The sequence below is a fragment of the Harpia harpyja genome, chromosome 4 (genome assembly GCF_026419915.1).
Source record: "Harpia harpyja isolate bHarHar1 chromosome 4, bHarHar1 primary haplotype, whole genome shotgun sequence".
NCBI lineage: Eukaryota > Metazoa > Chordata > Aves > Accipitriformes > Accipitridae > Harpia > Harpia harpyja.
In genome coordinates this window covers 48,422,558-48,446,128 of record NC_068943.1, presented here as the reverse complement: position 1 = coordinate 48,446,128, position 23,571 = coordinate 48,422,558, and the positions used below count along the sequence as shown (strand labels likewise).

Below are 23,571 nucleotides of genomic sequence, written 5' to 3'. Positions count from 1 at the left end.
CCCCGCCCCGGAAGCCCCCCTCCCCGCGCGCGTTGCCGTGGGGACGGGGTCTTCCGCCGCCGTGAGGCGCGGGCGGGGCCGGGGCGGGACGTCCCGCCGTCCTTCTTCCCGCTTTCCCGCCTTCTTTCCCGCCCGGCGGGGCAGGCGCCCCGCTGCGTGCCTGTACGTACAGAGACACGCACCGGCAGCCATGGCAGGGAGGCATGTTACTAAACCTGTTAATTTAGGTATTACTACAGTAGTTGCAATGGCTGCGGCGCCCAGCCGAGGCACCGAGCGGGCGTTGAGGAGAACTGGGGCCCAGCCTGTTCGGTAGCCCTGGGCGAGGCAGCGATCTCCGTGTCCCCGGAAAAGGGGGGGAAATAGGGACTTTGCAAGGTGCCAGGACATTAATTCCAAAAATAATGGGGAGCTGCTGAACAGCTTCGGTAACAGGGCCCCCCCTTTAATAGTTGGTTTTACTGAGTTGGTTGCACACCGTGTTTCTCAGGAAAAAACTAACCGGAAAATGCAAATGGCCTCTTTCCATTTGTACAGCAATCAAACATCAGACCAGAAGTCCCCGATTTCTCCTCCTCTGAATCGCTCCTTTGTCTAGCTGGCAGAGCACGTCAACGTCCTCTCACTAAAATCCATCGGTCAGTGGAAAAAGCCACACTGCCTTGAGCGAGCACTGGACCAGCCCTGACAAACCCTGCGTTTACATCTCCAGCTGGTAAACAAAGTAGAAAAGAAAAACACTTTTTTTTTTCATTTTCAGATAAAAACTTAGGTCCCTTTGAAAGGAAGCTGCCAAATTAGTGCTTAAATTCCAGTGCCCCAATAAAGAAAGTTCAAATACCCTGAGAGTGTTTGACTTTAAGGAGAAGAAATTCTACATCAATAGACAAAACTGCAGATAGCTATGAAATGCTTAAGCATAATTAGAACAGCAATCAGTACACAATTAGTACGAGATCATCATCATAATTACCCTTCATTAGAACAACTGCCCGAAAACTGCCACGTGAAAGCATCAGCTGTAGTTGTGAGAGTAATGGCACGGCACGGCTGAGGACACGGCTCAAGCCACCTGCCAGCGCCGGGGGTTTGGGAGGCTCAGGAGCATCGGGATGAGCTTTTGGGCTGCCGCGGGGGCGGCCCCATCCTGCGGGTCGGGGCTCCTCTGCCAGGTTTCGGTGTCATGCGACAGCGTTCCTAGTGTTTTTCAACACCCTCATCCTCAAACTGGGATAAACCAAATCTAAATGTAAAGTAAAAAGCTTTGCTGAATTGATGTAGTGGTACTTAACAGTCCCCAAATTAGCTTCTGTCACTTGAATAACCATAGCTGCTGTCTGGCTTAGCCTTTGCATATCCGCTATAAATAAATGGCTCAATAAGATATGGATGGCTTTAGCTCATGTAAGAGCTTACCTCCTCAAGAAAACGCATAGGCAAAGGATTTGCAGATTTGGGAGCCTTTTATTATTGAATTCACATAAAACACACTCATAATAAAAGACACACTGTTCTTTCCCGCTCTTCTGCTTATTGAAAGCAAAGACGTGTTATGGAGACGTCCACCACAGCACGAGTTCACATCTTCATGAGAACCAACAGGTGAAATCTGGGTCTGAGCTTGCCTAAATTTCCACAGTTGGGCATTTTTTTCCCCAGATCCTGACTTTGCAACCCAGGTCCACCACAGCTTGCCCTTTCCTTTAAAAATTTGTGGGGGAAAAAAATGGAGCTTTGGCATCTCAGCTGCAGACACGATCCCCCTGCCGTCCTTGAGGGTTACTTGTAGTACTAAGACTTCTCCAGAGCCTTTGTATCAGCATGATGTTCCTGCTCAGTCATGGGGGCAGATAAAATAGAAATAAAAGGGTTTTCATGGTTGCTTCATAGTTAAATTGCCTTTTTTTCCCCCAGAAGGTCCCTCGTAACAGCTCTCATTGCTAATGTCTACATCAAAAAAAAAAATAGTCTCCCCTTTGACACTGAGGTGAGACACTAAAAACTTGTTATTTCAGAACGTCAGCCATGAAATGCGCTCTGTCGGGCTGACACATATTTTGAATGCATCGCTGATTGTCAATGCAGAAAACTGTCAAAGGCTATACGGCCTTTGAACAAGAAAACACTTTCATATACTACAGATTTGTTATTTTTCAAAACAGGCAAAGAATCTGGCTTTCTTAAGCCTGTACTAGTGACATACCAAGTTTGGTTCTGGAAGACTAAACTGCTTTCGAAAATATTTGTGCTTGCTAAAATAATATCAAAACTTTCAAACGCTTCTAGTGCTATCTAAAATTACGAGCATACGTTATATTTACATACTGGAAAACCTTATTCCCAAACCAAGATTCCCAAGTTTCAGTTGAAAGGGGTTGATCTCCACCTGACAGCTCAGCGCAGGAGGTGAGGTTCATAGGACTGCACAGTTTATTTCTTCAGTGGACCTTTCCAACCCTGGTATTTTTTTTTTTAAATTGTGGTCTACAGCAGAGCAAATGTGAGGGGCGGGGCTCTCCGGGGCACTCTGTCGCAGGGGAGCTGCTGCTGAGGGGGAGGTGGGCTGCTCCGCGTCTCCCTGCCGAGGTGCGCGCTTGGATGCTCAAACCTCTTACCCCCGGGAAACGGGCAAGGGTTGGTGGAGGGTCCTCTAACTGGGCAGGAGCCGGGAGGGAGTGTTGGGGGTCGTGGTGACAAAACTGAGAAGATTGGGGCAAAATGGTCCCGGTGGTGAAGAGAGGCCAGGAGGGGCTGGGGTAATCGTCAGGGCTGGTGGTGTTAAATGGGTGAAACACCCTGATGTTTTATTAAACAAGAAATTAGGAAATAAGGCGCCTCAGCCTGGTCCCCCCAGTGTGTTTCCCACTTTGTTCCTCTTGCCCTTCTACCCCTTGTCTCAGTGCTCACCCTCTGCGGTACTGCAGCCCCAGGCGTGCGATGCGATCCCCCGCGCTGACACTGATGGGCTCATAATTGACTCAAGAATAATCTTATTACTCACATTCCTGATAACTAACATCAGTACCCCAGCCCTGAAAGCCTACAAAGAGGAGTGTTTTGTTTGTGTTCTCCCTTCACTACTTAACACTTCTTTTAGATTGTTTTAATTTAATTTTAACGTAATCTGATAAGAGCTGTAAAATTGTCAAAGAAATCTGTCTCCCTCTGTCTTATTAAATACACTTTGAATGAAATGATGGGTTTTTTTCCCCAATAGCTGCCAAACGAAAGTATCTCTTGATTCAAATGCAGGGATTGATGTGCACTAATCTTAACAGCTTTACACACTCTTTTTAATTTAGGGAGGAAACCATGTGTGCCTTTAGCATCCTGTTTTCCTCTGGAGATGTAGCAGTACCCCGGAAGGTGCAGAATCCACCTCACTGTGATGAGCATCTGGCCGCAGGGTGCCCACCTGCGGGAGGAAGAAGGGAGGAGAGAAAGAGAAGAAAGTGAAAAAGAATATATCTTTGTAGGGGAAAAAAAGGGGGCGAGGGACTGACAACGCATGCCTCCAGTGACAGCCTGTGTTGCTCTCTTCCAGTGAAAGGCTCAGGGGCCAAGCTGTCACCCTGTGTCCCCACGCTTAAGGATATCACCTCGCTGCGCCCAGCAGCAGGTCTGCGGTGGTTTGCAGGGCACCTTCCCTGCTGCCAGAGTCCGATGGATTCTGCGGCCCCACGCAAGGGGCTGGTCCAGCCTGAACCTACATCAGTGGAAGGACCCACTGCCTGCGGTGGAGCGGGCTCACGCCGTGGGAGGGAAACTGGAGTTAAAACTCGTGTGTTTCTGCCGCTTCTACTATTGGGATCTTCCCCAACAGCTCTGCCCTAATTTTTTCTGTCCTGCTTCTCTCTGACCTGCTCCATGCTTTTTCTTCCCAGGTGCCACCAATCACCTGTCTGTCTGGCCCTTGGCCTCTCCCCTCTCACCCATTGCTGGCCCTTGGCTACAGCTATCAGAGATGGCTGTCACGGGGTTTGCCTGTTTTCCTGAGCGATAGACCCATGCACGGTATGTCCCTGCTGCAGACTGTCTGCCACAGCCTCTGGTCTGAAGCCAGAAAATGGAGGGGATGCCACTTGGTCCCAGAAAGACGGGAAACTCTTTATATAAAGCAGAAATTGTCGGTGTCCTCGTGTAGGGTGTCTTGGGACAAAGCCTCCCCCCACTAGCCTCTGCGTAACTGCACCCCCCCCGCGCTGCTGCCGTAACAATAATGATGAGCTTTTACAAATTAAGGGCCCTCTCTGATTTTAGCTGAGTTTCACTTAATGTGAGAAATACAAACATTGCTTGACAACGTCTGGATTAGAATAAACCAAATCACGACTTCAAAAGCATTAAAGAGAAATCATTGAATAAAAACAAAAGGGGCGCTTAGCTGCAAGCACCGATGTATACAGCAGGCACGCGAATGAGAAATATGAGAGAGCCTGAACATTTCATTGCCACCATTTTGCTATTTCTGCTGAAACACAGCAGGCTGGGGTTTGTGCATGGTTTCTCTGGAAAGGGATTTGCAGAAACACAGACTGTGATGTACTGAAAAGAGGTTTTTCCTCTCTGCACTGATGTGATTTCTGAGAGCGACTGTACATTTAGCTAGAGCTTGCCCACAAGTCAGGACAGAACTGAATACATTTTCTTTTTTTTTTTTTTTTGTTTTCAATTAGAGTCATAATACATACCCTGGTAGCTATGTAAAAGACATACAAAAAAATTTACATAATGCCCATATAAGTCTTTTTGTTAATGAATCAAGTCCCAAATGAAGAGCACTAATAATACATTAGTAATCAAAGAGCAAACAACAGCAGTGAACATATCTCAGCAGAGCAGTTGTGTGGATCCATTTCCGACTGTCAGTGTCAATGCATGGAAATAGTAATTAACATGTTGAATTTCATGTTTAAATTTTAATAAATTTAAATGTAATAAAATGCTTTTATTAAATGTTACAGTTCCTTGAAACCTATTATTACTTGTTTCCGATGCATAAATAGAAAATACTTTGTCTTACTGAAGAAGGTGGTTTTTGCTGTCGACAGGACAGGTGAAATGAGTTCCTTCTGCAAGAACTTGTTAACACAGAAGCCAACGATAATGGCTGATTAAGTAAAAATCTTAAGAACAAGACTAGAGCATTTAAAACTATATAATGTTTATTAAGAATGTAAGGGCCTTACCCAAAGCCTATTGACATAATTGAAAAGTCTCTAGTAATTGTCAATGAATTTTGCATTATTCCTGGAGAATTTAGATACAAGCACATGCCATTGTTTACGGCTCTGTGTTGTTAATGAGCAACAGGAATGCTGTAGCACAGGGAGGGGACCAGTTTAGAGAAGGTTTGCCGGGAAGCGTCCCTCCTCTCCAGCCACCTCCAAGTGCTTTTCAAGTCTCCTAAGCAGCATATGAGGCTCCAAGACCAGAAGGGATCAGGTGTGACCTGACTCAGGCTTTTCCAAGGCCAAGGATCTGCAGAGGATGTCTGGGAGATTGCGGGTCTCTCTGCTTTCCCAATAATTCAAAGTCACTTCTGTTTCTGAGATGTAGACACGAGGAATTAACCAGTCTCCATTTAAGTGTCTGCTGTTGTCTGAAGAGGAAAGAGGAGATTGACGGTGTTGAGTTTCCCTGTCCCCGGAGAAATGAGAACTGAATTTAGGTTTTCTGAGATGCGAGACAAGAGGCTGAATTTGAATGAGACCACTCATGGCAGACCGTCAAAAGGCTCAATTCCTGCCTTCTCTGAAATCATCTGTGCCTTACGCTCCGGAGTGCCCTGCACAACCACTGCTTTAATTTCTGTTGCTCAATCTGAAACAGTCCTGATGTATTTCTGTGCGGGAAAGACTATTTTGTGCTATTTTGGATCATCACGGAATGTCTCATTCAGGCCCGCAGTAATCAAAAAGGAAGCAGGAAGAAGACGATGGCTCACAAGTACGTAGCCAAAATCAATCCCACAACTGCCCGTTCGGGTCCCACAGCAGGGAGCGTTACACCGCTGTGCAGGCTGCAGCTCAACCCAACGTGCCGTAGCCCGGTGCAAGGCAGAGCCTGCCACAAATCACAGACCACCACCGCCAAGAGTTCAACTTCGTTACAAATCGTGGGATGGAGAACATCCATTGTGGGGTTCAAATCTGCCTCTGCCAAACTCACCAAATGAACGAACGACTCTCTGTGTGCCCCAGTGTCTCACTGCCTGCTCTGCACCCGCGCCCAAAGCGCACAGCTGTGCGTTCGTGATGCTGCAGTGAGCCTACAGAGGCAAAGGGAAGATTTTGCACCCAAACATTTTCCTAGCCACTAAAGTGGCCTACCTCGCCTTCAACGTGTGGCCCTTTGCACCAAGTCGAGATCGTGCCGTGTCTTTGCCAGGATCCTCTTTCTGGAGAACAGCAGCTTCATGGCCACGTTATTCCCAGCGCCCCATCCACCATCCATTCCCCATCGCCAATGAGCGAGGCAGGCAGCACAACCACGGGTTGGCCAGTCGGCTCCCATCTTTCCTGGTCTTAACGCTGCCGCTGCTGCTTTAAAAGACAGAGATCTATCAGGCTCTTTCATTAGTATTTTAACAAATGAGTGGAGTAATCTCACGTACTGACTGAAATACCGAAAAGTTTTTCCTCTACAAGTCGTGAAAAATTAAAGGGAAAATATAAAATAACTGGGAAATTCTTTTAATTGAATTAGATAATGTTGTCCTTTTAGCACCACATTTTATAGCAATCTGTTTTGAAGAGTTGCTTTCTGCATTGACAGGGACAAGGCATGTAGACAAGGTAAAAAGCCTGGAAGATCCAAAACCCCAGACTCAAAGGGAGAGCGTCTGGCCTATTGTCTGTTTTGATTAATGAAGCCTTTTGCATAGTGAGATAATATGATGTTTACTGAGCAGGGAATGCTGCTGCGCAGCAGAAATATCAGAAGTATGAATAATATTCAATACGATAACGACATCAATAAGCTAATCTATGTATTACTGGAGTCTGCTCAAAAATGCCTCAAATGATATTTGTTTATTTCATAATTGTCAGCCACTTTGATGCACTTGTCGTCAGGTTCAACAAGTGCTCCAAGCTACAAGGGTTTGAAACAAAGGGAAGCACTTGGGCGAGCCTTGCAGTTTAGTGCTGTTTGGGGCAAGGGAACTAAGATCCGATGGCTGTTCCTAACCGACGGCGCGGGCAGCGAGATGCTGCTCTTTAGACGGACACTGACAAACATAGAGTCTCCTGAGAATCCCTCACTACCATAAACCAAAATATTTAAACCCCGTTAAAGACCTTTGTATTTCAGCATGAATGTTTGGAAGTCATCAGTGACTCTAAAACAAAAGCGAGCAAATCAGCAAAATGGCAGTGGCAGCATATGTGGAAAATAAACGCGTTCCCCCTGAGCTAAAATCATGTGTAAACCTGAACTAATTTCTGGCTGCAGTTTGGTTGCTGTCTCCATTTTATTTTTACTTCTGCCCGAGGTTTGGAGCTGAACATCTGGACCCTACGAAGTGCTGGAGAAGCCGGCTTGTTTTTCAGCAAGCACTACCTGCAAAGCCAGGCCAAATTTCACATGGGGTGATAACTATACACTGCTTCTCTGAACCCTCTCTTTCTTTGAAATCCAGTGTCAAGTGGAGACGGTATTTCTCACTTCCTGTCCCAAACCACTGTGCTGTTTTTTCTGTCATTTATTAAGCATTTTCCTCCCTGTCCTGTGCAAAAGATTGTCCTGGTGATGAATGAAGGGATCCATACATATACACTGTTCACTCATTTGAAAAGTAGAAGAACAAGCGTAAGACTATTAAATTAATTACACCGTGTCTGCTCGGCACCGCAGGGCTCTGCGCTCCATTTAGTACACGCGACAGTAAAGAATTGTGCCAAACACGAATAGGAACCTGAAGCAGAAGCTGGCGAAAAGGCTTGAGAAGAGATGGAAAATATTCCAACAGTGCATTTAGATAGTGCTCGAAAATTCGATTCAGCTCTGCTTTTGACGGAGCGCCGATGTCAGCTGGGTGGGCAGGTGGGACCGTAAAGGTCTGGGCTGACCTACAGGCTCAAGGGCCACAATGTTTGACTGTTTGCAGCAGCACATCCCATACGCGGGCCTCAGGGTGCCCTGTTCCCACCAGGAGCGGACCAGACCCTGGGGGTGGGGGCATGGGCATCCCAACGCGGCCCTGGGCATTCGCCTCCAGCCGCTCCCCCCCCCGTGTCCGTGTCCCCCCGTTGTGCAGCACTGCCGTGCCCGGAGTAACTTCGCCTGTTCCACATCGGAGGGCAAGTTCTTGCCTCCCCCCCACGAGCAGCACAGACAATTGCAACCATCCAGTAAACTTTTTAACGAGCAAGCCTTTATTCTCGCTCAATTAATACACTTCGCTCGCCTTTTTTTTTTTTTTTTCCCCCAGAAATGCATTTATTTGCTGCGCCCCGAAGTACCCGGGGACGCGGTGCCAGCCCGCCCGGCGCTGCCGTCAACGCCCGACCCTTTAATAGCAATTACGCAGCAATTATCCGAAGGCCATGCTGAAATCCGGGCTCGCCGCACCGCCCCGGGGGCCGGGGCCACACCGAGCCCCCCGCCCCCGCCAGCCTGGGCGAAGGGGTTTACAAAGAAAGAAGGGCGGGGGGGGGGGAAGAGAAAAACAGAAAAAAGAAAAAAAACCAAGCAACCCAACCCCCCCCCCCCGCTCCAAGCAAGCAACCGGAGGAGAATCCCCCGCACCCGGCGGGCGAAGTCGCCGGTGCCGTTTTCGGGAGCCGCTGCAGAACGCCCCCCCCCCCCCCGCGTTCTCACCCCGGCTCCTAAGGGCTCTCGGGGTGATGTCGAGCACCGCCGTTGCAGCGGCGATCACCGAACAAACGGCGAGCCCTGCAGCCGCCTTGCAGCCGCTGGAGGCCACCGGAGCGGGCGAGCGGTGCCCGCCGCGGGCCCGGCCGGGCTCGGCGAGCCCCTGCCCCGGCGGGAGCGGACTCAGGTAGGTCCCGCTCGCTTCGCCCCTTCCTCCTGCTTACCGCCTTCATGTCTCGTTTTTGTTTTTCTTCCCCCGTCGTTTCCCCCGAGTGATTTAATTCTGGCGATTTTATCATTTCGGCAGCGCGGGTACGTAACGCCCAGCGAAAGGGAGGCTCGCTCCCCTTGGAAAACCGGGGTATTTCACACACCGGAGGCGCAGCGGCGTTCCGGGAGAGCGTTGCCAAACGCTGCGCCCATTCGGGCTCATCCCCGTTGCTTTTCCAGCGCCGCCGGGTGAACGGGACCGACAACGACCCTCAGTAACGGAGGGCAGCGGCTTCTGCCACCCGAGGGCTGGCCGTGTGCTGCGGGGCCTGAAACCGGGGTGGGTGCCAGGGCAGCGGGGGGTCAGAGCCCCCCCAAAGCTGCTCCGCGGGCGGGGAGGGGGGGGAAACACGCCCGACAGGCTGGGCTTTCGGGGAGAAACGATGGAGGATCGGTAACCGGCAGCCCCGGGCCGGGCCGGGCCCGGGTTTCCTTTCCCAGCCCCACGCGAGGGGGGGATCGCGGCTCCGCGGCTCCCCGCGCCTCCCCACAGCGGTGCTTCGCCGGCTGCCCCGCAGGCAGGAGCATCGGGGGGGGCTCGGCGCGGGGGCGGGCAGCCCTGCCAGCTCCTGCCTGAACACCCCACCCCCCCTTCACCCCCCTCCTTTAAGCAAACCCGCGGCCAGGACCTCTGTCTGGCGCGGGGCGCATCCCGCCGAAGGGAACGGGCTCGGGCACCGGCGCGTTTGTTCATCGGAGCGGCTTCTCCCGTTCCCCCGAGGTCCCCCCACCCCGGGCAGGGTCCTGCCGCCCTCCTTACCTGGGCTCCGGCGCGGCGGCTCCTCCGCAGCGAGATGCCGCCGGCGAGAACGGCGTCAGCCCACCCCCCCGGCCTCCCCACCACTCCCCCGGCAGGCACCAGCCCCGGTCGGCCCCCGCCGTGCCCGGCACCGCCGGCAAACCGCGGCTGCGCCGAGGAGAGGGAAAGCGGCAACGGCAAAGAGTCAGGGTTTTCCCCCGAAGCCCTCCTGCAAAGACCGGGTGGGGGGTGGTGGTGGTGGTGGTAGTGTTGGGGATGCTGCCCCCCACCCCGGCTCTGGCCTGGGGACCCCCCCTGCCCTGCCTGCCGGGCTGTGCGGGCAGCGGGGCTGTGCGGGCAGCGGGGCTGTGCGGGCAGCGGCCGGGACCCCGCCGGGCCGGGGCGGAGGTCCCGTCCTTCCTCCCCGTATCGATTTCAGCCCGGCGCTGATAGCATTTAGGCCAGGATTGGGGTATAATGGAAATATCATCAGGAGACAATTACCTTTTCAGAGCATTCACTTCTCCTCCCAGACACTGTTATTTGAGAAATAGGATCATTTGATTTCATATTGCACTAAATAACACCCAGCCGTCTCAAATTGCCAGCTTCTTAAAAGCCACCCATTGGAATAAATTGCAGAGCGACTCTTTTGGCTCTGGCTTCTTTTTTTTTTTTTTTCTCCTTTTCTCTTCTTCCCCCCTCCCTCCTTCTCCTCCTTTGCAGAACAATATCCTGGGAACGAGGAATACGCCGGGAAGAGAGCGGGCGGGCGGCCAGGGCCCGGTGCTGGCGGAGAAGCGGCGCTCAGCAAAGCGCCCGCTCCCTCAATAGGCGCTTGAGCCGCTAAACCCGACCTGCGCGGGTTTTGCTCGTGTTTTTCTCCCCCCCCCGCGTTTTTTTTTTTTTTTCCTTTTTTTTTCCCCCCTTTGAAAGCAAGGTTCCCCCGCCCGGGTTCCGCGGATGCCGAGGGGCGATGTGCCTTTAAGGCCGCCCGCGCGCCCCGGCTCCTCCGGTCATCGCGGGCTTCATTATATCGGTATTAATGTCATCCGCGGATTACTAATTAGATTTGCGGGGTAAATGAAATTATCCGAAGGGGCTGGGTGGGAGGGGGAGCGGAGTCTCCCGGCGCTTCCCGGGATTTACGGAGGGGAAAAAAAAAAAAAAGGAGGAAAAAAAAAATCATCCTATCATCCTTTTATTCCCCCCCCCCCTTTTTATTTTTGTCCCACTTCCTCCCCCCCCCCCCCCCCCGGGCAGGCCGCCCCGAGCCCCGCGGCGGGGCTGGGACTCGCGTCCTAATCGTGTTCTCCGACAGACACTAATCAAGTAATTTCCCAATCCCAGCCCCATCAAATTGCTCTTTAGCTGTTGAACTGTGGAGTTTTGCTCCTCTTTTCTCATGCTAATCAAGCCCATTCAGCATCTCTCTGTGAGGCTATTTGTAGTGGAATAAATCTCCTTGTTTGCCTGCTGCATGATTAATTGATATTGTTGTATGGCTTTTGTTTGGGCTGCGGGAGAGCTGAAAGGCAGTGCATATTGGATGTGACGAAAGGAGCTTGAAACATCATTTCGCTGCTGAGGTCTTTCAGAGGTCGAGGGATAGACCGATCGCATTATTCATCCTATTTATTTATCCTTATTAGAAAATATGATGAAAGAATAAGGCCCGGAGTCTTTTTTAAACATTGACTAAACAGAGCATACACAACCCCAATTAAAAAAAAGTGCCCAAGATGAGGCCTTTTCTCCATATTAGAAAAATAGCTCTTTTTAACGAGGACCAATTAAACCGTACTTCATTTTACCTGGGATCTCACAATAGACTTGACAACAAATTGCCTTTCTTCTTCACTGTTAATTACTGGCGGAATCAGCCACGCTCCCAGCAGTGTGAAACCCTCCCCAGATAACCCACCCAAAACCCCGGCATCACCCCAGCAGCGGCAGAGCCAGGGACTCCTTCCCGCCCCCAACCCCACCAAAATCCACCCGGCATCAGCGTAGGCCTGCAGTTGTCTCCCGCTCCAACCCAAGGCGGCATGAGACGAGTTGGGCCCCCCCCCCCCCATCCCCTCCTACTGAAGCATGTGGAGCTATTTCAGCCTGGCCCTGGCCTCCAATTCCCAGGGCCCCCCCCCCCCCCGCTATTTTAAAAACTGCGTCCGGACTCCCAGGAGACATCAGTGCCACCAGGAGATTCAATTAAATAATCCCGGTCCTTTGCTTCTCCCACAAATGGCTTTTTTCCTCCCCCAAATATTTCCTTTTCCAAGTTCCTTTTCAAAAAGGAAAAAAAAAAAACAAAAAAAGAAACAAAAACCCAAACTGAAGACAACAGGAAAAAAAGAAGAGGGGGGGGGGGAAGAAAGAAACTGTTCTCCTTTCTTTTCCCTGTATGCAGGGTAATTGATAGGCTCTATCAGAGGTCAGGATTTGCATAAGAATTAAGAGCAGTAAATTAATTTAATATTCCATGCACATCTCCAATTATTCCTGCAGACCTTTGTCTCCACGGCTGGCAGAGAGAAGGTTCAGCTGCTCTTCAACCAAACAACATCTGTGCAGTTAATAATTTGATAAACAGCTCATACAAATAGTTTCTGAATTATCTGCCAACCCAATGACTATTCAGTTTTGAAACACTTGGCAAGGCCTGTGACATGCGGTCAGGGTTTTGCAGCCTTGTTCCAGTGATTTAGCTGCCCGGGCAGACATTTTCCCTCCTTATCTCTTAAATATAATCAGCTACGTGCAACAAAAAACCATCAATAACAATATGTAAAATAAGTAATTACCAGTAATTAATAAAAGCCTCCCCCTGTCCCCACTGCAGATGAGGTGCAGGGGTGCCAGCGTGCGGGAGGGGGCCACAGCCCACCCGGCTGGAGAGGCTCACGTGCGCTGGTGTGTGCTGGGGCTGCCGCGGGGCTGGGGTCCTACCCCCGCACCTCCAGGTCTTCATCTCCGGTCGATCTGTGTAAGGTTTTGTGGTTAGCGTGGGTGCCCGCACAAACGGCAGGTTATTCACCTTGCCGGGTGTCGGCATGGGACCCTTCCCCAGCTGCAGGATTTGCAGCCCCTTGGCTGCTTTCTTTCCTACACAGCAAACTGAAAAGGGGACAGGTTTTTCTGGAAGTCCTGGCTGTCCCCCCTGCCCGGGTCTCAAAGGAGGAATGGCTGAAGGTAGCCCTGCGAAATCCAAATTTCAGCCTAAGGAGGGCAGCCCGATTTTCACCCACTGATTTCCAGGGGAAATCCAATCTTTTACAAAATTCAAGCAGCTCCTTCATCCATCCCAGCACGCATGTAGAGGTCCAACTCCATGTTGGCCAACCACTACATCTTCCCATACAACCCACGGTGATGAATCAAACCGCTGTGATAGCGCTAGACTCGCCTGATTTATTTTTAAATGCACGTATTTGATGCACAACCAAGAACAATAATTACAGGGGTAATACCCAAACACTGCTCCGCTCTCTGCGGCGTAATCGGGACGATAACCTTGCGCAGACACAGACAGCCCTCACTAATTTCCTCTTCTGCATGGCTTGTACTTCTAGCGTTCCTTCTGGTACCTACTAATAAACATGAGTGAATATGTGTAGAAAGAGAAGGATTTACATAGATATTGGGAACCCACTTGTGAGCTCGGATCCAGCGAAACTGCGTGGCTAATGAAGATGAATGGAAGGGCTAATTTGTTCCAGTGTATTGCAATCTGCTGCCTTCGTTTGCAGCAGGAGCAGAGCGGGCTGAAGAGCGGGTGCCGGCTGCCCAGCAGGATCCTTCCTGCCCCACCGCTGGTCTTTTAAACAAATTGACTTCCCAGCGCAGCGGCTGCGCTGTATTTCCGATTGTTGTTCCAGTGCCTGCATTCATGGGGCTAAACTGAATGTTCAGAACGATTCCTTTTTCTGGTTAATCATAGAATCATAGAATCGTTTAGGTTGGAAAAGACCTTTAAGATTATTGAGTTCAACCGTTAACCTAGCACTGCCAAGTCCACCACTAAACCATGTCCTAAGTGCCACATCTACCTGTCTTTTAAATACCTCCAGAGGTGGTGATTCGACCACTTCCCTGGGCAGCCGTTTCCAATGCTTGACAACCCTTTTGGTGAAGAAATTTTTCCTAATAGCCAATCTAAACCTCCCCTGCCGCAACTTGAGGCCATTTCCTCTTGTCCTATCGCTTGTTACTTGAGAGAAGAGACCAGCGCCCCCCTCATTACAACCCCCCTTCAGGTAGTTGTAGAGAGCGATAGGGTCTCCCCTCAGCCTCCTTTTGTCCAGGCTAAACAACCCCAGTTCCCTCAGCCGCTCCTCACAGGACCTGGTCTCTAGACCCTTCACCAGCTTCATTGCTCTTCTCTGGACACGCTCCAGTACCTCAATGTCTTTCCTGTAGTGAGGGGCCCAAAACTGAACACAGTACTCGAGGTGCGGCCTCACCAGTGCCGAGTACAGGGGGACGATCACTTCCCCGCTCCTGCACTGTTTCTGAGACAGGCCAGGATGCCGTTGGCCTTCTTGGCCACCTGGGCACACTGCTGGCTCATATTCAGCCGGCTGTCGACCAGCACGCCCAGGTCCTTTTCCGCCGGGCAGCTTTCCAGCCACTCTTCCCCAAGCCCGCAGCGCTGCATGGGGTTGCTGGGACCAAAGTGCAGGACCCAGCACTTGGTCTTGCTGAACATCATACAGCTGGCCTCGGCCCATCGATCCAGCCTGTCCAGATCCCCCTGTAGAGCCTTCCTACGCTCTAGCAGATCAACCCTCCCTCCCAACTTGGTGTCATCCGCAAACTTACTGAGGGTGCACTCGATCCCCTTGTCTAGATCACTGATAAAGATATTAAACAGAACTGGCCCCAATACTGAGCCCTGGGGAACACCACTTGTGACCCGCTGCCAACTGGATTTAGCTCTGTTCACCACAACTCTTTGGGCTCGGCCACCCAGCCAGTTTTTTACCCAGCAAAGAGTACGCCCATCCAAGCCATGAGCAGCCAGACTCCAGGAGAATGCTGTGGGAAATGGTGTCAAAGGCTTTACTAAAGGCTAGGTAGACAACATGCACAGCTCTTCCCTCATCCACTAAGCGGGTCACCTTGTTATAGAAGGAGATCAGGTTAGTCAAGCAGGACCTGCCTTTCATAAACCCATGCTGGCTGGGCCTGATCATCTGGTTGTCCTGTACGTGCTGTGTGATGGCACTCAGGATTATCTGCTCCATAACCTTTCCTGGCACCCAGGTCAGGCTGACAGGCCTGTAGTTCCCCGGATCCTCCTTCCAGCCCTTCTTGTAGATGGGCGTCACATTTGCTAACCTTCAGTCAACTGGGACCTCCCCAGTTAGGCAGGACTGCTGATAAATAATGGGAGGTGCCTCCACCAGCTCCCTCAGTACCCTTGGGTGGATCCCATCCAGCCCCATAGACTTGTGTGTGTCTGAGTTGTGTAGCAGGTCACTAACCATTTCCCCTTGGATTATGGGGGCTTCATTCTGCTCCCCATCCCTGTCCTCCAGCTCAGTGGGCTGGCTACCCAGAGAACAACTGGTTTTACTGTTAGAGACTGAGGCAAAGAAGGCATTAAGTACCTCAGCTTTTTCCTCGGCCTTTGTCACTGTTTCCCCCTGCATCCAATAAGGGATGGAGATTCTCCTTAGCCCTCCTTTTGTTGCTAATATCTTTACAGAAACATTTTTTTATTGTCTTTTATGCCAGTAGCCAGATTAAGTTCTATCTGGGCTTTGGCCCTTCTAATTTTCTCCCTGCATAACCTCACGATATCCTTGTAGTCCTCCTGAGTGGCCTGCCCCTTCTTCCAAAGGTCATAAACTTTTTCCGAGTTCCAGCCTAAGTTCTCTGTTCAGCCAGGCTGGACTTCTTCCCTGCCAGCTCGTCTTGCGGCACATGGGGATGGTCTGCTCCTGTGCCTTGAAGATTTCCTTCTTGAAGAACGTCCAGCCTTCCTGGACTCCTTTGCCCTTCAGGACTGCCCCCCAAGGGACTCTGTCAACCAGGCTCCTAAACAGGCCAAAGTCTGCCCTCAGGGAGTACAAGGTAGCAGTTCTGCTCACCCCCCCTCCTTACTTCTCCAAGAATCGAAAACTCTTATCATTTCGTGATCGCTGTGCCCAAGACGGCCTCCAACCATCCCATCACCCACAAGTCCTTCTCTGTTTGCAAACAACAGGTCCAGCGGGATGCCTTCCCTTGTTGGCTCACTCACCAGCTGTGTCAGGATGGTCTCTTCCACATGCTCCAGAAACCTCCGAGACTGTTCCCTCTCCACTGTACTGTATTTCCAGCAGACATCTGGTAACTTGAAGTCCCCCATGAGAACAAGGGCTAGCGATCGTGAGACTTCTCCCAGCTGCTTATAGAATATTTCATCTGCCTCTTCATCCTGGTTGGGCGGTCTATAACAGACTCCCACAATGATATCTGCCTTGTTGGCCTTCCCCCTGATTCTTATCCATAAACACTCAACCCCATCGTCACCATCATTAAGCTCTAGACAATCAAAACACCCCCTAAGATACAGGACTACCTCACCACCTCTCCTTCCTTGCCCATCCCTTCTGAAGGGTTTATAGCCACCCATTGCAGCACTCCAGCTGTGCAAGTCATCCCACCGTGTTTCCGTGGTGGCAACTATATCATAGTTTTCCAGCTGCACAATGGCTTCCAGCTCCTCCTGTTTGTTGCCTGTGCTGTGTGCATTGGTGTAGATGCACTGCAGTTGGGCTATTGATCCCGCCACCTTTTTGGGGGAGAAGCCATAATTCCTACGTGAACATTCTCAGGCGCTTCCATCATTTCTAACACATCACTAACCCTTGTGTCTTTGCTGCCGCATGGATCTCCATCCCCTACCTCCACTGAGACAGCAGACCGAAGGACCTCGCTAGCACACCATCCCTCAAACATTGGTGTGCCGCCCCCAGCTTATCTCTAGTGAGCCTGGTTTCCCCTTCAAATCTAGATTAAAGCTCTTTCAGTAAGCCCTGCTAAGTCCTGTGCAAAGATCCTTTTCCCCCTTTGAGGCAGGTGTACCTCCGCCTGTTGCCAGCAGGCCTGGTGTCGTGTAAACCATGATCAAAAACCCCCAAATTCTGCCAGTGACAGCCTGGCAAAAGTGCTCGAAGCAATGGAAAACTACACCGAAGTTCTGAGTAGGCTTGATAAGAAGTGCTAGGCTCAGCGTCCTTGCACTCTAATGAGAGTACCTAGCATTGATCTTTAAATGCTGCAAACATTCCTCAGCGCAGAGGTCTACTCGGCTGCGCAACGGGGCCGCGGCAAGCGTGGTGTTCCCCGGACGGCGCTGCAAGGACATTGCACCAGGGGAGCGTGGCAATTAGAGCTGGGTGATTACCACCCCAAACCCATGTGTGTTCATCCAAGGTGCATTTGCTCAGGGAAAAGTCGCACTTCACACACCTCGTGAGTTTGCTTTTTGGCCACATGCTGACGAAGGGGACCGTCTCCTGGGGTGGATCACAGGGAGCACGTTTCCAGCTCGTGCTTCAGGGTTTTTATGTAGGGTGAGAAGCTGCGGGACACAGCCAGGGAACGCTGTTTCCAAACCTTTCCTCAGAGCTATGTATAATTATATTTGCCAGACAAGTAACTGACCTTGTCCTTTGTCCCTGCCCGGGACTGTATGTCCAATTACTCTGCTGGAGTGCAATGAGAAGGAAAATTAAATTTGCACACTGGGTGCTGGTAATAAATCCAGTGGCCACCTCATTTTTCCACTAACGAGCTTCCTGGCGAGTCCACCATGGGGTAGTGCTCTGGCATCTCCTGGTGTTGTTCAGCTTCTCCCCTCCACTCCCCCGGCCCTGAGGGAAGCCCTGTCCCACCATCAATCAGAGCTGCAGCACCCGGTCCTGAAAACACCTCCACGCTGCCTGCCCTGAGCACCCAGCGGGTGCTGCCTGCACAGGGTGGGCTCCTGGCCGCAACGTGCTGCAAGCAGAGCTCTGAACACTGGGCTGGTTTTCAAGTCGCTCGCAGTCAGCGGTGTGTCTGAGGAAGCTGCAGCTGGCCTGTGGGCATGGGAACGATCAGAGAGGCCACGCCAACGGATGGAAATTCAGCCCAGCAGGACCACGGCAGAGCCGGCGGCCTCAGACAGCTCCCCTCGCTGTCACACGCTGCTGCTCGGCTGCCTCGAGTCGCTGCACCGCTGGTTCTTATGAGCCCTTGTCTATGTATCCCACAGCTTTTGACAGCAGTTGGGGTAGCGGGGAGAGGCCAAAACCAGCCTAAGCACTGCAGGAGGCACTGCTGAGTTCTGAAAGGGCAAAACACTGCTGAAGGTGGGATGTGAGGGTCTGCAAACTCGCCGGTTCAGACCCTGCAGAAGGCACCCGTGTGCAACAGGGGAGACGGCCCCACCTGGGCAGTGGGGCAATGCCATGACTCCTGCAGCAACCGCAGGCACGCTCAGTTTAGGTGTGACCTTGAATTAAGTATGTGAGAAGTTGCAAAGAGTTCCCCTGGTGATGCCACTGCTTCTTACTTCCTTCAGGCATTAGAGCGTCACTCCAAAATTAATAAAAAGTTGATTTTAAAAAGATTATGAAGTTCTTCAGGCTAAAAGGAAAGGTTAATGCTCCTCTCCATAGTCATGCAACTTTCACATTTGCTGTCATAAAGAGGAGCTGATTTTTCTCTCTCTTTTAAAGAGAAAATTTACATGATGAATAGGAATCCGGAAATAGTGACATAAACAGAAATGAAAGGATCAAGTGCCAAACTTGAACGGATGTCTGGGGCTTGGCAAACCGCTGCAGGCTTATCCCAGCACAAATAACGCCAGACTCAACGTGACACTAGCCGGTTTTGTGGGACAGGGCAAATAGTGAATTACCTGGTACCTCACCGGGGCGAGGGAGATCCCAGCGCCGTGGTGGAGACCCCGCACTGAGATTCAGCAGTCGCAGGCTCAATTCCTGCTGTTGACAACCCACACTGGGGCACAGTGTTACCCGGCTGCCGCGCTGGATTCAGCAGCGTCGCACCAGCATCAACCCCAAAGCTCACCATGGCGAATCAGCCCCTTGAATATGCAACACCTGCAGCTTCAGGGGTGCTCAGACCCAGGGATTTGCTAGTAAATGGATGCTTTTTTTCTCCTTTCCAAAATTCAGATTTAGATCAATGCACTGTGCTGTCTCCAGAGCCTGAGGCTGTTCTGACGTGAGACTATGTTTTGCCCCAGTTCTAATTAAAAAAACACATGCAAACCCAGTTTTTATTTTGGAAGCTAAATGGACTGCTTTAAGAAATTCAAATCCCCCTCTACGGCCCCCAAACCCGAACACTCCGTGTTGTGAGGAGGGAACCGGACCCCTAGCTGCTTTCTGTCGCCCCAGCAAGGGGCATCCCCCAGCTCCTTGTACACTTCTGATGGCACGGGGAGGGGTTTAAGGCAGCCTTGGGCCTGGCACGGTGGTTTTTAAAATCAGGAAGATGCAACGCTGGTTCTTGAGAGCCAGGATGCTGGAGACCCTGCATCCTCGCCACCGCCAGTTCACCCTTGAAGCTCTTAAGCTCCTTTGGTCCCTCAATTTAACCACAGCAAGAGGATTTCAACACTAACACTTGCCAAGCGGTGTTAGGCAACTTAATGTTTGCAGAGCTTTGAGCAGATAGCGCTATACGTGCATAAATTTTGTCTTATTCCAGCCGGGCCACAAAACCCATGGAAATCCCGGCGCTGCCACATCAGCCAGATCCACAGCTGCATGGATGGACCACCTCTGCAAGGAGTTTCCTTCAGCATCTCGGGGCTGGTGCACCCTGGGCACCCATAGCCAGAGGACGGCAGTGATGCTCAGGCTCCAGGAGCACAACTGACCCCCCAGCTCCTCCAGAAACCCCTCTGAGAGGCACCAACATGCTGGCAGCCCCCCACATCTTCCTTTTCGGAGAGAATCGAGCAGAAACCAACTTTGCTCTGCTGGTCAAATATGCTCCATCACAACTCTTGTGCCATAGCTACTTCAAATAGGAAATACTTTTAAAGAAAACCAGCTGTAGATACAAAATAAACAAGCTACCAGACAGGTTCAGGTGCTGTGGGATTTTTTTTTGTGGGTTTCTTTTTTTTTTTTTAAACCAGTGCTCATACCCTGTAAAGGCGGGATAGGATGCTGCAGGGACACACCGTGGGATCAGATACCATGGGGACACACTGCCTCTCACTCACACAACTCAACCATTCTGCACCAGCTCAAAAAACCAAAATCAATGTAAGTGTCACTGCAAGACTGGTTCAGGAGAGGCAAGCACCCAATGGCTCTTTTGCGTAGCTTTAAGTTCACTCTCAAGTATTTCCCCCAAACAGAGACAAATTTAAGTAAACATTAATCTCATTTGTGTTTAAGGTATCAGGCCTTACTCCAGGTGTCAGACCTCTGCCTGCTTCTGGTCCCACAGCTCCCTCCCGCACCCGCACTCCTCCTGTTTCACACGCGCATGAGTCCCTTCATACTCATTCTGGTTGCACGTGGAAATCAAACGTCAGGAAAAATAATTTCCACCAGTGGAGAAGGGCAATTGTCTCCAGACTCCAGGCTTCACCCTGCGAGCGACCAGGCTGGGAGTGGCAGGAAAACACGGGCACCCCCTCTCCAAATGCAAAGCTGCTGCATCGGGAGAGTCCTCTGAGCCATACTGCTGGCATCCCGTGCCATTTGCGCACCCATCCATAATCATCACCAAAGACTGTTGGCAACCAGCAGCAGAGGCAGTGAAAAGCAAATCAAGTCTGTGCTGATGGGTGCGTGTAAGCTGCTTTCTCAGTGCCACTTTTTGGAGCAATCTCTCTTTACAGACTTGCTAATCGAGTTGCTGTACCACTCTTTTTTTATTGAGCCATAGAAGTGTCTGTAATGAGAGATTAAAATAGTAGTTGTGCCCTGTGATTTATATTTTAAATTGTTGTGTCTATGCGTGTGTAAACTACACCAAGTCACCCGGCTGTAGACCGAGGATAAATAATGCATCGCAATATATTAAGCGAATGAGAATGCAAACCACAGAAAAATATGTAGAAGAGGAAAATGCATTTGCTGGGTGGTAAGTTATTGGACCTTTAGAGGCAGGGAAAGGAGAGGCTGGGGGGGGTGGTTTCTCCTGCCTTCCCTCCTGCAAATAAATCACTGGCCTCGCGGTGCTTGCGCCTGAATAAAATATGACAGGTCTCTCTCGCAGGGCCGGCACGCGGCTCTGTAACAAGTCGCACCGCTCGCCATGCATACTGACTGCAAATTGGGTGGGTTATCAGACGCCGCCATAAAAAAACACCTCTTCCCCCAACTGATTATGAACCTCATGCATAGCAAATGACAGAGCAATAACGCTCGCATTGCCTGCAGCAGAGGTAAAAAAAAATAAAATATTTACAGACTGACAGGCTAATGGACACTTTCCCAAAGAGCGGTTAGAAAGAAGTAGTAAATGGGCCCGTGCTGATGCAGGGCAGCGGGCCCGGTCAGGGATCAAGACACACAGCACCATATCGGATAACATATAATTGGCAGGTCACATCCAAATGAGTGTAGTCATGCATCATCCGGAAGGCTTTTGCTGGTTATAAAGACACTTGTAAACAATTCAGCCGCTGAACATGGCAATAATATGTTGATCCGGCATGTAATGAGGTGTTCCTGGAATCAATAAACTAGTCATGAAGAGCAGGGAGCAAGGTCAGCGCCTGCCTTTTTGATGACCTTTCCTGGCTGGTAAGGACATCATATACTCTGAAGAGGACTTTTCTCATATTGCAGAAGGCACCGAGTGTCAGAACTTCCATTCGCAGCAAGCAAATGAACAGCCGGGCTCTGCATGCTAATGAAGTCCAGGCTATTTTCCACCTTTTCATCTGCACATTATGCTCTTGACTTTGGAGAAGGTGGGAATTAGGTTGGACCCTCGTGTCAGGCTGCCTGATGGCTCGGCTCCGGAAAACTGGTAATTGAAGCTGATGACTGATGCGGAGGAGGCCTGAATTTGGAAATAAACAGTTTCAAGCACTGCATGTCATTTCTAGAGAGACTGCTGAGTGAATGGAAATGAGCTCTGTTTCTCCAATCTAATGCAGTTTCTCAGCAGGAAAAACACCGTCTTTGAGACAACAATGCCAGTCATTAAGATTTAAATGTTCTGGCGATAATGTAAGGAATAGCACCTGCCTTCGCAAACAGCACTTATGGAAATGCCGCCCCATGCCAGGGTCTGCGTTTAATCTCCAGCCCCCCAGCACCAGTCCTGGAGGAGTCGGGAAGCTCCAAACGCCAGTGGCGGGGAGGGCACGCACGGTGCTCAGCTGTTGCTAGCCGGGTCAAAACACCAGAAAAAACATCAGTGACACCAAAAGTGTGGTTGTGAAGAATCCGTAACTAAAAACAACGCTTACCACGCTGCATCTGCACCGTTTAATTGCTCTTCCCAAGCACATTTAGCAGAAAGCCTGCTGGCCTCGTCCTCCACTGCTGCTCACTGGGTAGCCTTAATTCACGTCAGCCCAGCTGCTGGCCCCAGAAAGATGAAAAATGGAGTTTCTAGACAAGGCACTTAAAGGCCAGTATTTTCAGACTTGAATGCGAACGCTCTGCCATCCTAGCTGTTGGGGAAATAACATTAAAAATGTTATAAGCCCTTTCAAAATCCTACCTGGTGTTGTGAAACCGAGCAGAGCAACTTGTTTGCTGGGGCGCAGGCAGCCTGTCAGCCTCACAAAGGTTTTCAGGGCTTTGAAGTGCTGCTGCTGGGACATGACCGTTAGTTAACGATTCGTTATCTAAGGCACGTTAGCAATGACGTGCATGGACCTGGATAAGCAGCTAGCCGTTTTTCTGCTGGCAGAGAAAGAATATTTTGGGTCTTGTGTTGAAGAGTGGAGGCTGCCTACAACCCATTCTGGCTGAGAGGAGAGGCGGCAAGAGGATGCTTCAGTGCGCATCGCTCCCGTTCCACACCGCTGCAAAGCCCTGACTTCCACCTATCCCGAATGGTTCATACACAACATGGAAAATAAGGGCTAGTTGTGCTTTGAATTTTTTTTTTTTTTTAATATATTGCTGGGGTTTTTTTCAAACCCAAGTGCTGCCCCAGCAGCGAGCGCAGAGCTTGCTGGTAGCTCAGCCCCCTTTGCGGGTTACCCCTGAAAGTGTGGGCAGGACGGGGACCCGCAGGCTCTGTGTTTCTCCGACAGTGGCATGCCAGGAGGTATATGCTGGCGGTACAAGGTGGGGTGCGCTGCAGAGACGGGCTCCCCCAGAAGCCCCTTGGCACCCTGTCCAGAGGCCACAGCGTTCAACATCCCCCTGCATCCCCCCTGGAGCGTCCGCTTCCCACTCCCCAAAACTGCTGCCGAAAGCTGCCGTCTTTCCCCTCGGAGGTGGCTGCATCTCAGGAGTGGGTCTGTTTGTATAATAGTTTGCAACCCTTCAACATGAAAGGATATAGAAGGATGTAAGTTATTATTATGAAAATGAACCAGGCAACAGACAAAAATATTCAGAAGATGTAATCTGCCATCCCTACAATGCACTCGCAGAGAAGAGCACTTGGCAGGCAGAAGAGTAGTCGTCAGATACATTGCCTTTTGTTAAATTGCTTTTGCTCTGACAATGCCTTTTAAAACCACATGCAATCTTAATTTAAAATACCTAATACCTAAAGGTATAGGGGCCCAATGCTGGTCTCCA

General features: G+C 50.7%; 1 protein-coding gene across 1 annotated transcript; it reads left to right on the top strand.

Annotated features, from left to right (window-relative positions):
• The first annotated feature begins 8,092 nt into the window (after nt 1-8,092).
• Nucleotides 8,093-19,925, top strand: LOC128141204 (collagen alpha-1(I) chain-like). Its single transcript, XM_052785814.1, has 2 exons — nt 8,093-9,004; nt 19,544-19,925. Exons 1-2 carry the CDS (start codon nt 8,093-8,095, stop codon nt 19,712-19,714), a joined length of 1,083 nt encoding a protein of 360 aa, XP_052641774.1. The 3' UTR covers nt 19,715-19,925.
• Nucleotides 19,926-23,571: the final 3,646 nt, after the last annotated feature.

What these genes read in the sequence shown, in the direction of transcription:
- LOC128141204 (XM_052785814.1), top strand. Translation starts at nt 8,093, where the DNA reads ATGTTTGACTGTTTGCAGCAGCACATCCCATACGCGGGCCTCAGGGTG. An exon ending in CCCGGCGGGAGCGGACTCAG is followed by an intron (nt 9,005 to 19,543) that starts GTAGGTCCCGCT and finishes GTCTTATTCCAG; the next exon opens with CCGGGCCACAAAACCCATGG.